This window comes from Pezoporus wallicus, unplaced genomic scaffold, assembly GCF_028554395.1.
Source record: "Pezoporus wallicus isolate ANWC-B61680 ecotype Strahan unplaced genomic scaffold, APGP_CSIRO_Pwel_v1 contig_227, whole genome shotgun sequence".
NCBI lineage: Eukaryota > Metazoa > Chordata > Aves > Psittaciformes > Psittacidae > Pezoporus > Pezoporus wallicus.
The window spans coordinates 9,177,207-9,190,216 of NW_026635704.1; the positions used below are offsets into that span (position 1 = coordinate 9,177,207).

The following is a 13,010-nucleotide window of genomic DNA, read 5'->3' on the forward strand; positions in this document are numbered from 1 at the left end:
TTATGCAGATTGCTTTCCCAGGCACTAATATATCAAGACTGATTTCTAACACTCATTAAGCAACCAGAAATGAAATTATTGTAAGAACTCTTGAGATGAATTGCTTATGCTCTTCATGACATTCATTCAAGGTTCATAATCTTTGTTGCCTCTTGCAATAATGTGAGAGACAAAACACTGCTGGGAAAAATATGTATCCCTCCACCCCCTCTGGCTGACAAAAATATGTAGTGTTCAAAAGAAAACTTGGAGAACGGGCGAGGGGAAAAAATGCACAAAAAGCAATCACTACAGATACTGAGGTTTATTGCTGATTCCCCATTCTGCAAAGCTGTCGAACTGCCACAGTTCCAGGATGTGATTATCTCTAGAATCCCCATGTCAGTCACTGTGCCAGCTCAGATGACATGACTAGAGACCTGTGTGTGGCAGCTTGCTGCTTACAGAACAGTTGGAGACAAAATCCATCCTTCCTGATCCCGAATTCATGGCAGGATCTGGAGTCTGACAGTACAACCTGCTGTCAGCTTCCAACAAAAGAACTGGAGGCATCCAGTGGGGATGCTGCTTTTCCTGAATTCAGTTCCCTCTGCAAGAAGCTGCTACTGAGAGGTTCTCACACAGAGCCACCAGCATGAGACAGTGCAGTTTTTCCTTTACCACATCAATCAGAAATAGTGTGTCTTGTGCTTTGAGACAAAGGCTCCTAACCATCCTGCCAACTATGCTGCTGTCTTACCAGCACTAATAATAGCATAGCTTTTCTGTCTTAATAATAAAGAAAAAGTCTTTTTCCTCGTGTTTGGTTGAACTTCTTCATTCTTGCTGCCACATTTTATTCATGACAGGATCTCCAGGCTGCAAGTCAGCTCTTTTCCAGCTGGTTAGATCTGGTTCCTCTTTATGTGCCTGTCCTTTCAGTGTAAACAAGCAAAGCTTCTCCAACTCCACTGGTCACAAGGCTGTAAACAAAATATACCACAAATTTAGCATCATGCAAGTCCTTCTACAGGATACAATATCAAGCAGCATAACATTAAGAGAAAGGTATTACTTTGTCTAAAACACATTTCAACCTAGAGACAGTAACTGTTTTCATTGATTTAGCTAAGAAAAGGCTGAAACCAGGAATGCCTTATTTAACTGATCTCATCATAAACTACCCTTCCTATATTTTAGGACTGGTGGATTTTCACATGAAAATCCACAGACAGAAATCTAGATAGAGAAGGCTGCACCTAGCTACAATAGCTGCACACCCATACACTAGCAAGAATCAGAAAGGAAGGCAAAAGAGTTTGAACTTCGTGAAGTTAATCATTTCCCCTTGCAATCCTGTCCTGAGAACTTGCCACTGATAAAGTCAGGAGGAGCTGTAAAACCAGGAAAGCACGGGTTTTGGGAGACTGAGGATATTGGGAGAAAGAATTTCGGTCTGGGGGGATTCCACTAGTGCAGAGAAGCCGGTATAAATTCCCATGTTTGCTTTTCTTTGTGAGGAATGCGGTGAAAGAACCGGCCCCTGCTGAAATGGCATATGTGCCCAATCGCTTCCTTCCTGTGCTGCTCACAGCGCAGTGGTGGCACTAACACTTCTCTCCAAGACTCAGGCTAGAAGCAGGGCTCCAAATCAGGATGAAGGTTTTTACAAACAAAACCATTCACTGAAATAAACTATCAACCCACTCAATCTGTGTAATAGTTAATAACCCCCAAATCTCCTCTGATATCTATCACAGCTGACAGGAATATGGTAGGATACTGACTCTTCTGCCCTTTTGTAACAGTGAAAAGCTAAGTGTACTGACCTTTCATCTTAGCTCCATGGTTTAGTTAGCTTATGAAACAGAAAAGCTCCTTAATGAACTTTATAAACAAAACGAACTTCTGTTAGTTCAATTGTAAGAGGGCTCCCTTTTTTTCTTGGAAAAAAAGAAGGCATGTAAAGCTGAAGGCTCTCTGTTCTGTAATAGCATTACATTCACTTAAATCTTAGCTTTGGTGAGCTGTTTTAAAAATCACATTAGTGCCCTTGTTCCCAAGAGGAACAAACATTGTATAACAACAGTACAACAGCCCTGGAAAGTAGGTGCTGCAGACAGTCTGTAGACAGTCCACCGTGGAGACAGAATACCTTTGGGTGTGGAATTACCAACAAGGAGCAAAGGGCTTCAAGGGCTGCAAGCTTTTTGAAAAGATCTAAACCATGTGAATCTGTTCGCCTGTAGTCACTAACACCCTCAGAGCACTTTTCTCTGGAGAGGGTTAACCCTCTCCAGCTCCAATTATAAACATACTCTCTGCATTAATTCTTTTGGAAGCTAAGGTTGGATAATGTATTGTTTATCCTAAAGAAAATAACCCACTGCATATAGAAGACCTAAACTCAACAGAGCCTCAGAAATGTCTCCATTTTTTGTGTGTGTGTGTTATAGATGTGTTGTTTTCTATGACATTTTTAACAGAGACTTTAAAAAAAAACACCCTATCCCTGATGTACCATTCTAAAGATCAGACTGGCAGTTCCATACAAAAGATAGTAAACTACACGGCCCTGTTTTGTAATGTATGCATCTACATTGTTCTTTAATATCTTCAGTCTTCCAGCAGAGAGGAAGAATCCCTTTCGGAAAGATCTGAAATCTCAGGTATCCACATGCCCATGCAATCCAGATGACTAGGCCAATAGAAGCCATCATTATAACTTCAAGATGAAGCAAAGCAAAACACGTGGCTAAATGCCAACCCGTGATTTACCTTCAATTTACCATCTGGCAAATCCTTCAGCTTCTGTTTATTGCGGGATGACAGCTAACTGCATTTATCCATCACTCAGAAATTAACATATGATATTGTCCATGACAACACTGGAGCAATACTAAAAAACTCAGTGATTAATGATCTTGTGAGTGCTTCGCAGCTGCTGTCATCTAACAAACTATTTCCAGAGCTTTGCTGATAAGCCAAGGCACTGCTGATGCACAAGCCAAAACAGAACTCAAATAAATAAATAAATAAATGAAGTGGTTATCTTTTTGAATTATGACAATCGAAGTGCAAAAGGGGCCCAAGGGCTAAAGCAAAGTTTCTTTTAAAGACACAGATGTGCTCATCATTTATATTACAGTGCATATAGAGCATGAAGTACGTGTGTGACTATATGGGTCCATGTGCTCACATTAACAGATACATGTGTTTCTTTAGTATATGTGTCAGTGAATACATATATATATATATATTATAAAAGCCTACCTCTAGCACGTACATGATAGACCTGCACAAACACATGCAAAACATGGTGAAAGCAGCAAGTTAATGGCCTAGACTAGGAATGTTACCAGTGTACTGATACTAGCTTAATCTCTTACACACACAGGCCACATAAATGTATTCCTAGAGCTAAAAAAAATACATTACATATTCTAGTACTTGAGATCACATGTGTCTAACGTACGTATGAGGATGCATATTCACACATATGCATAAGGGGCTAGTTTAAACTGAGATTCACTTTCCTTTAACTTCTTTATCACATCTGGAAAAACAATACGCTAATTCCATTCAGTGCAGAGCTGAATCTTTTAGGATGGCAATCAAACTGCAAGAGGGGAAAAGGAAGCTTAAAGCTTTTAAAAAATAAGCAGATTTTTATTTCCAATAACAAATCCATCCTCACAGATCTATGCAAAACCCTGTATTTTGTTGTTATTTGCATGGCAGAAGCATTTAGGAGCATCAGCTATAGGCTGGGATTCCCTTTCACTGGGTATTCTACACAGACCAAATCCATTTTCTTTGACAAAAGAAGTTTGCACCCTAATCTTACCACCTAAAAAATTCAGGTTAGGTGATTCATAACATGTGGCCACACGTTACCAAGTCCATATACACCTTTGGAAAAAGTTGATTATCATTATTTTTGTACTGATTTCATTTTACACATTCACAATACCTGCTGTGTTAAGGAAACCTGAATGTACGCTATTAGTTAAAAAGATGCTGTCACCAACTCATGACTCCTGTATTTTATTTCCAACTCCACCACTAATGTATAGCATGACTCTGAATGGGTCATTTATTTGCCTATTGCATTCATTTGTCTAGCTGTAAAACATGCTGAGTGAATTGTGGTGAGGCCTAATGTCCAAATTGTCCATGTTCTCCCACAGAGGCACAAGAAACTCCCTTCGATTTGTATTACCACCACTGCACACCTGGTTCTCCTTACATGCAAAATATTACTGGCACTAACAGAACTTGACATTTAAAAAGCATTTCCACATGAAAAGTATTTCCACACACTGTGTGGAAATACATTTTTACTCTGAAGAAAAAAGCTCATGCAGGCACTTACCAAGAAACTGTTAGCACATTGGCAGTCATGACAAAGAAGAACGGTGATAAGCTAGCAGTGATAACCTGTTAAATTGAAAGGAAAAACAAAAAACACTTCGTGAACTTGTGATATGACAAATGAAAACTGAAATAGTTTTGCTGAAATTATATTTCTGGATGTGCATTCACATTTTCTTTTCTTTTTTCCTTTGTTTTCTTAAGCGTTAGAAGCATTATACATAGATAGTCAAGGAGAAATCCAATGAGTCTACACTAAACAGTCCTGCTCAACCTTCCTCCCTGTGTAAGTAGAGACTACATGTAGATACCTCCTTTCTCCTCTGGCAAGTGGGAGGCAGGCCAGAAACGGCAGAAAAAGACCCAACAGACAACACAACTTCAGTAGGTCTATATTACAAATCTCTCATTACACCAAGATGTCTTCGGTAGAGAAGCTAGGGGCAAATGACTTTCTATTCTCTAGTACTGATCCCAGAAACAACTAGATCCCAACACACAATGGTTTGTAACAGATCCCTGCCTTAGCAGCTATGGAGCTACCACATCTGCAGCCTGCGTGCAGTTTTGGACATCCCGTTGCCAGATGGACAATGTAAAATGGAAAGAGTTCAGAGAACAGTGACAAGAGTCATTAGAGGAGGGACTGATTTTCAGTCAACAGTTAGAATAAGCAATGCCTGTGGGAAAGGAAGACCCTGTAGTGATTTACAAATACTGAGGAATGAATGGAACTATTTAGGATAATACAAAATTGCCCAAGGAAGAAGATGAAATTAAGAAACAAAACACTTAAACAATTATCAGCTAAGATTTCCTAATCGTTGTTTGTCTAGTTGACTCCCAGGGGAGAAGCAGAAACCTCATTCCGTATTCTATTACTTGTTAAAACACTACTACATGTGCAGTAGGGAAGCAAATGCCATTTCAGAGTAGGCTGTCTGCACCAGAGCTTGCACTAACAGTTTGTTAGTCAATACCCACTAAATTTGTTATGGCTGCATTTTAAAAGGCAGGGTTCTGAACCTGCCTGGAGTGTTATCAGTGCAGGGTCACGAGCAGCAGTGGATGAAGAAGAGATGGTTGTATGCTCCACTCTAACAGTTAGCTGGAAAGGGGACAATAACCTAAAGCTAGCAGTGAGACCAGGCAATGGCAGTAAACACCACACAGGAGTTGTGGTGCTCGACAGGGACTATATGATGAGTGCCTCCTTTGGCTTGTTTGGGGATGTTTTCTACTTTTGGGAGATTAAGGCATGCAGATTTCTTTTCTCTTCATAGACATTACCATAAATCGCACCCTGACTGTTCTCCATTTGCCTACAGCACAGGCACCTTGCAGAGGAAATGATGCAAGACATGGACTTGATCCAGGAAAGATACCATGAGATTGCAGATCCACTCCATTCCTGCACAGCAATCAAATTGCTGGTATCAACAGAACCACAGACACATAATCTGATACAAACTTCATCTGACTTAAGTATTTGCACACTGCCTACCACAGCAGTGTACTACATGGGCAATGCTATAAAGCTTGAAGCTAACAGAAAAAGTGAGCTCCCACTCCAGGGGAAAATCAAAGATACATGCTGGCTCTACTACTACAGCCTTGTACGTATACATACAAACAGGAATATGAATAAATAGATGCACCCAAAAGAGACTGTGAGAGGAGAAAGGCAAGTCACAAACTGAGAGCTATTCTTCAAAACTCAAGCAAATGATACTGCAACTGTCCACATTCAGGCCACACCTTGGCTTGTCTCATAGTCAATTGCAGCCGGAGAGAGCTGACACCCACTCCAAACAGTAGAATTTAATGATTCAGGAGCTGACTCTTTCATGCACTGTACCTAAATACAGATCCTAGGCTGGATATCAATTAGGTCAAATGCAGTGCTCTAAAGTACATACACATCTCGTTCTTGCAGGCTGGATTCTCCCCTTACACACCCTGCAGCAGCTGCACTGACCTGCAAGGAACTAGTTCGTGTTTACACCAATGTTAATGATTGTAGAAGTAACTGCGTTGAGCTTATCTTAGGCTAATGCTAATTTATTACATAAAAATATACAATAGTCATTACCGAGCATATAAACAGGAACTAATAAAGGATGGCACATGTGCTATCTATGGAGCATTCTTTTCGTTAAACTGTTCTCCTGAAAGAAACTGAAGTGCAGTATTTCAGAAGTGACACAAGTTGAAGTTATGTCACCCACTCCCTTGCAGAGTCTTGTTTATTAGAAACTTGAGAAGAGGCCAAGGGCAGAGAAACAGGCATTAAGAACCCTCCAAAACCAGGCCTTATCAAAAACAATACACCATTCTACTGCGATCATCCCAAACCTCTGCAAAAATGCAGGCTGCAGCCTTTTGGGCTATTACAGCAGAACACTGCTGTGTTTTTGAAAAATTATGTAAGAGGCTCTCAGTGCCAAAGAGAAACAAAATGAGGGTTGGAGGAGCACATGAAGTAAGTGTGTGTAAGGAAAAAAACCCACCACAAAACAAAACGAAAGAACATTGCTAAAATGCCCACCTTTAATTGTTTATCTAAATGAGGAATACATTTTAAAATGGACAGCACATTTTCCAGGAAGCTAACCACATCATTTGTTCCAGAGGAAGAATGTAAAGTCTAGGGGCATAGGTCAGAAGGTAATTTTCCTTACTTTCCTGACAGTACATTTCAGCATTTTCTGAAGTGTTTTTTAAGTGCACGTTTCACTTTAAAACAAACCACCTACACTGATGTTCTGAATGTTCTTAAAAAAAAAACAAAACAAAAATACAACATGCTAAATGCCATAATCTTTCTTTACTTCAAAGGTCACAGTTGTCCTCCTAGGCATTTAGATGCCTTAGGAAAAGGAATGAACTTTCAAGACAAAAGAAAGCAAGTAAAAGGACAAACTGAAGTTAATGATTTCCAAATATATTTTGGTGCTGAATCTGTAAAACTAGGACATGGAAAGGAAAATTTTAACTAGCTATAACCAGCGTATTTTGTACAAAGGTTCCCAAGATTTTGAAATACAGTCATTAATTCTAGCAAAAGATACAGACTGGATGCTTGGAGCCCAACACTTTTAGAAACAGGAACAGCTCCATAGACTCTGCCTACCTACTTGCTTAAAGGAACTGTGACCAGGCAGTACTGCAAAAGCTATTTTTAAAGACATCCCTACTGTGAGCATTTCTACAAAACTGATGCAGCTTTCAGTGACCAGGAAAAAAATCCAAGTGTAGCACCATTTAACAAAACTTCTTCATGCGAGCTCAAATGATTCCTGAGATACCATTTCAAACCCTTCGTTGCATGAAAAAAACAAAGGGTAGAAATACTGTTTCCTAAAATAAATCACTCTGAATGTAATGCATCACTCCACTGGACAGTGCAAACAAGACCCATTTAAAGGAACACTTTATTAACACCTATTTGCCTCAACCATTCCTATAGTTCAGATCACTGAGTTATTTACAAATAATTTTATAAACAAAAATCGTGGCATTTCAGACTGTGCTTGTTATCTCAGTCAAATAGTTGTAGCTCTTTACAATGTGTATCAGCATCAAAGGAAATAAAGTGCATCCTTGTGATGGATACTTACCTGTGCATAAGAGGAGAGTGGGCTCATCTCCTCCACCCCTAGAGGACACAACTTGTGGAAGTTCTTCAGTCTGCCACAATTTACTCTAGATGAAACGGCTCTATGGTAATGCAGATAGCCTGCCTGAGCTTGGAGCTTCACCAGGAAGGAGAACAAAGATTAGTGCAGCATCACTTCAACCACAGGGAAAACGCTGCAGAACAGCCAGAACAAAGATTGGGCCTGAATAGTTAGATAATGAAATAGAACAGATGGGACTTCTTTGTATAAATAGTCTAGTTCAGGGAGTGAACAAGAGCCAGGAGAGAAAACAGAGGGCAAACCAGCCCTGTGGCTGGATTGTGTCACAGAGAAGAGTCTTAAAACAGCAGCCCTTTTACAAGTTTGTTTCAGAAGTGGGGTTGGATCCACCTAGAAAGGGTGGGACAGCAGAGAAACAGACTCATTCATCACCTTACAACCTGGTCCTTAAGAGGGAAACAAAGATTGTGAGATTCCTGCTCCAGTTTCTAAATAGGAGTTACAAACCAACATATTTTAAGGAGATTCAGTGATAGGAAAGACACGCTGAAACACTGAAACAGATGAGGATGAACTCACTGTGCCTCATGACCACGGACATTTGAAAGCCCTAGGGTTTGTGCATCAGAGAATTCATGATCACCAAAGATAACTAACCAGAGGTGAAAACTTCCGGCATTTCCATCATCTGGGAACCAAAGACGGGCCTGGATGCCATACAACATCCTGAGCACTACTTACATTGGTCATTTACATTTAACAAACTGCTCTGAAGGACAACACAGTGCCCTACTTTAGTATCCAAAGAGAAGACGGTGTCAATTCCACACGTCCAGAGTTTGTTTCTCTACAGGCTGAATTGTCAGCAACAAGAAAAAAAAAAGCCATTGTTGAAGGGCTGGGTAACAGACTGAGATTCATAAAGTAGAAATATCCTAATGTGGGGAAGAACTTGTTGGACAGTAGGGACAAATCCAGCATATAAAATCACCCTTGTACAGGCAAATAGGAGGCATAGGAAAGAATGTGCTCTCATGCATCTGCATTTGTAAATCTGCTTTAGTGACTTGTGAGTGGAGGAAGGCACTATTACCACTAGCTTTAAAGAGCTCCCAAAGAACTGTGACAGACAGATCACTACACAGCTCCTGACATGAATGATCTCCTTTCTCCTAATCACATTATGGTCAGACAAGAAAAAAACATACAGAAGAGAAAGCAAAATTTGTTTCATAAAAGTTGTAGGGTTTTTTAAATAGAACAAAAAAATAGAAAATAATTTAGTTTTATAGATAAACAAAAAAAAAAAATAAAGACTGTTTGGAGAATTCTTTGTGAATGACTTTAAGAACAGGCAACATCACTGCTGAGCCAGCTTCCCTGTTAGATCCATTTCTTTGCCACATAACATGAGAAAATTCTGGTAAATCTGACATCTGGCTTGAACAGAGGAGATGAGATCCTTAGGGCTCCTGGTCCTTGACACAGCAGAAACTTCGATCCTGGGAGACACAGATATGCAGGACTCTGCATTCTTTGCTACCTTGCTTTCTCCACTGATCATATTGTGGTTATCCCATAGCTTATATGGTGTCAATTCTTGATCAATTCAAACCAGCCAGCACTGGCTAGATAAATATGTCATTCTTGACCAAGCTATAATTGATCCCTTCCATCCCTGACTTTATAATTACCTTAGAGAAAGATTTTCCCTTCCATCCCTAACTTTACAATTATTTAGAGAAAGATTTTCAAGCTGCTGACGCTGGCTGTAGATTTTGAATATCTAACATTTCTGAGGTGTTCAGGAACATGTTGTTTATACAGCCAAGAATGTGGATGAGGACATTTTCAAAATTTAGATTCTGATTTAATCTTCCTATCTGGAATGGAAAGATACGGAGGATTTAGTCCAGACATGACCATGATTTGTTAATGTACAACTATACTTGTATATACCGTATAAAAAGTATACTTCCTGTGATTCACTGTTAAACTGCTAGAAAGTTAAATGTCAGCTCTTGCTGTAAGTGAACACAGAATACTTTACAGAAGTTTTCCTTAGTTTGTGTACACAGAGCCAATCCTTGTAACCTCGCTTCCCCAAACTGCCAAAACCTCTGTCCTTACAAAAACGCGTATTTTTTCCAAAGACAGTGTTTTGAAATGGTTCATCAAGTTCACTCACTGTTCAAAAGAGATCATTCTATTTATCATTGGGTCATCTTCTCAAAACATCAGGAAAAAGCTTCTGATGTAAGTAACCTTTGTTTTCATTCTACTGGTGGAATTAAAGCAATGTCAAGCTTTTTATAGACATAATATTTGTTTTGTCCCTCTTCTGCATGTTTCAACCAGCTGCTAAGACAATCATCAAAAATTGCCAGGGAAATGGATCACTGTTAGTGCCACTGAAAACAGCCACATCAAGATAATCCAGTAGTACTAAAAAGGCAAAAATTACAGCAGACAAACATCAGTAACAACACATACTCTTTGATTTCTTGAAAGAGAGCCACTGGAATGATTTCCCAGATTTCAGAGTTGTATCTCCTATCTTTACTTGAGAGTAAGTATTTGTACATACATGCACACAAATGTCATGTTAGGTATGGAGATCTAGCAAAAATGAAACAAAACCCTTTAGAACAGGCAAAAAGGAACAGTTAATCTTTCAATGCCACCTTCCATATTTGTAAATTCACGTGAATTTTCTAAGCTATTAACACCATTCCTCCTTGTTTACATACATTTTTCATCTCAGCTGGACCACAGGCCATTTCTACCTAGTTCTCTGCTTTGCTACATCCAAATTTAAGGCAACCAAAGATGCCAGAAGGGTAACTTCTCTGCACCTTAATAAGCATACTAAGATTCAGAAAGATCCAGCAACTAGAGAAATAGATGATCAAGGCATTGACTGGAACAGCCAAATACATGGAAGCACACCAAGGGCTTGCATCTCCCATGTCTAAACCCTGACTAAAGTGGTCCAGCATGTACTGATGAGACTTCCTTAGAATGGTGAGACTTCCTTCTAATGATGAGACATCCTTAGAATGGTAGAGTAGGTGCTGACTGTGAAGTTTCACAAACTGCAGAAAGTCAGCAATGAACAAGAAGTAACAATGACCACCAGTAACTCACTGATTGTGGAAGGTTGGTGCAGTCACTGGAAATCTGCCACAAATCAGCAGCAAAAATCCCTTTTAAAGATAACAAGTGTGGTACACATCCTCCCTCACAAGAAAAGATGGGATGGGACTAGAACTAAAGTACTAAGTACAACCAGATTGCTTACAAATAGGGCAGGAGAAAATGAAATACAAAGAAAATGTAAAAAAAAGAAAAAAAAGAATATACTATTTTTCTCCCATGGCCATCAATCAAAATAAAGCACCATTAACAGCTGCAGATACTGCGCACAGGAGGCCTCCTCCATCCTGCACAGTATCTGAATGAATCTTGCAGGCAGAACCAGACCAAAGTCAAACTAGCATTAACTGTTTAAGTTCAAGTCAGCTTTGGGGATGATCTACTATGGAAAGAAAAACTTCTCTGGAAGTTTTACAACATACTGCCCATTGCAATGAGAAGGTTTTCTGTGTCATTTCTAGAAGCTTAAAGTGCCAAAGCCAATCTCTGGTTAAAAGAAATCCAGGAAATGCAGGAAAAATTTCTCTACCCGACTCTTCTGTAAAGCCTCCTTCCCTCAGACATTGATTTGGCTGCATCAATCAACACATTGAAATGACTTGTGGAAGTTTTCAACTTTGTTCTGAGGATCTGTTATTACCAATCAAAAGGCAAGACAAAATATGCTGTTTAACCTAACGTCTTCAGGTGACAATGCAGTCCCCTGAAGGAGCACTACCCAAAAATCTACTGGCAAGGAAGGATTTCAAGCAGAGACACAGATTTTTCCAAGGAAAAATTTAAGCTTTAGCCTTGAACCATCAAAATAATGGCTTTTCACAAAGGAAACAGCAATGCCATGATCCTGCCTGAAAAGCTGAGCCTAAACAAGAGAAACAATCTGAAGTGAAATACATCGGAGGAAGGGGAAAGCAAAACAGGTTTTGCTCTCAATTCTGCTCATCAGTTTAAAGCTAACTTGAGCATGTCTACTGCATTGCACTAACAGCCTAACCAAAGTGCAGACATGCCCTAAGGGTTTTCGTTCCCTGACAGACTTACTGGAGACTGTCAGTCTACAAAATCAGTAGACAGTGCAATGAGTTTGTTCATGTGAGTGTACTTACATGCACACTGCTCACAGGTGGACTCTGCTCAGGTTTCCTGAAGGAAAAAAACCCTTTAACCCTCTGAGAGATACACACGTTGTTACCTAAAGGACAGCCTGGCGATGCTGGCACCATGGCAACGGTGGCACCATGGCAACAGTGCCAGAGTCAGCAACTTTATGATCCACACAGCTCAGATCCAGCCACACAGGAGTTTTACCAGCTGCTGTAAATTTCTTTGAGATCCTTTATTACGTATTTGCCTAAATGTCTGCACAGATCTCCAGCTTCCTTAAGGCACATTTTTCTCAGATGAAGTTTTGGTCACTCTCCTGCCCTTTCCTTATATTTTATTCCTCTTTATTTTTCTGAGCATTATTCAAACAATGATTGTAAATTCCAGGGGTTCTTTAAGAACACAATTAGCTCCCTGTATTGACTCAAAAGCAGCCAGTGTTTAAACATGCCTGAGCAGTCAAATCCCTAATGATAATGATAAAATATAGTGTAAATTAATCTACTTGTTTTTCATAACAATTAACTTCTGATCCACCTTAAAATCATCTGCATGTTGCATTTAAAACATACTAAACAAAAAGGGAGGGGGCAGATCAAATGACAAACACAATGGGCAACTTGCCCTCTAAAAAGTTTCAGGACAGAAGCAGTATGAATGCTTATCTCTAGCAAAATCATCAGGTATTTTAAAGTGGTGTTTTGTTTAGGTTTTTTATCTTATCAATACCCAAACCAGTAATTTCTGTATCACAGA

General features: G+C 39.6%; 1 protein-coding gene across 10 annotated transcripts in view; it reads right to left on the reverse strand.

The window, feature by feature from the left end:
- Positions 1–289: 289 nt before the first annotated feature.
- The window catches only part of TMEM241 (transmembrane protein 241), a 56,540-nt gene continuing 43,819 nt past the window's right edge, over positions 290–13,010 (reverse strand). For 3 of the 10 annotated variants that reach the window (XR_008970693.1, XR_008970695.1, XR_008970698.1), the window contains 3 exons: positions 4,355–4,419; positions 2,758–2,997; positions 290–962 (listed from right to left, as the gene is read on the reverse strand). Coding sequence is in view for 3 of the 10 variants with exons in the window: in XM_057397625.1 (XP_057253608.1) it covers positions 902–962; positions 4,355–4,419 (126 nt within the window). In the remaining 7 variants the exon portion in view is untranslated. Of the gene's footprint in view, positions 963–1,808; positions 1,923–2,757; positions 2,998–4,354; positions 4,420–13,010 lie in introns of all 10 variants that reach the window. The other 7 variants (XR_008970697.1, XM_057397625.1, XM_057397624.1 and 4 more) reach the window with 4 other exon arrangements.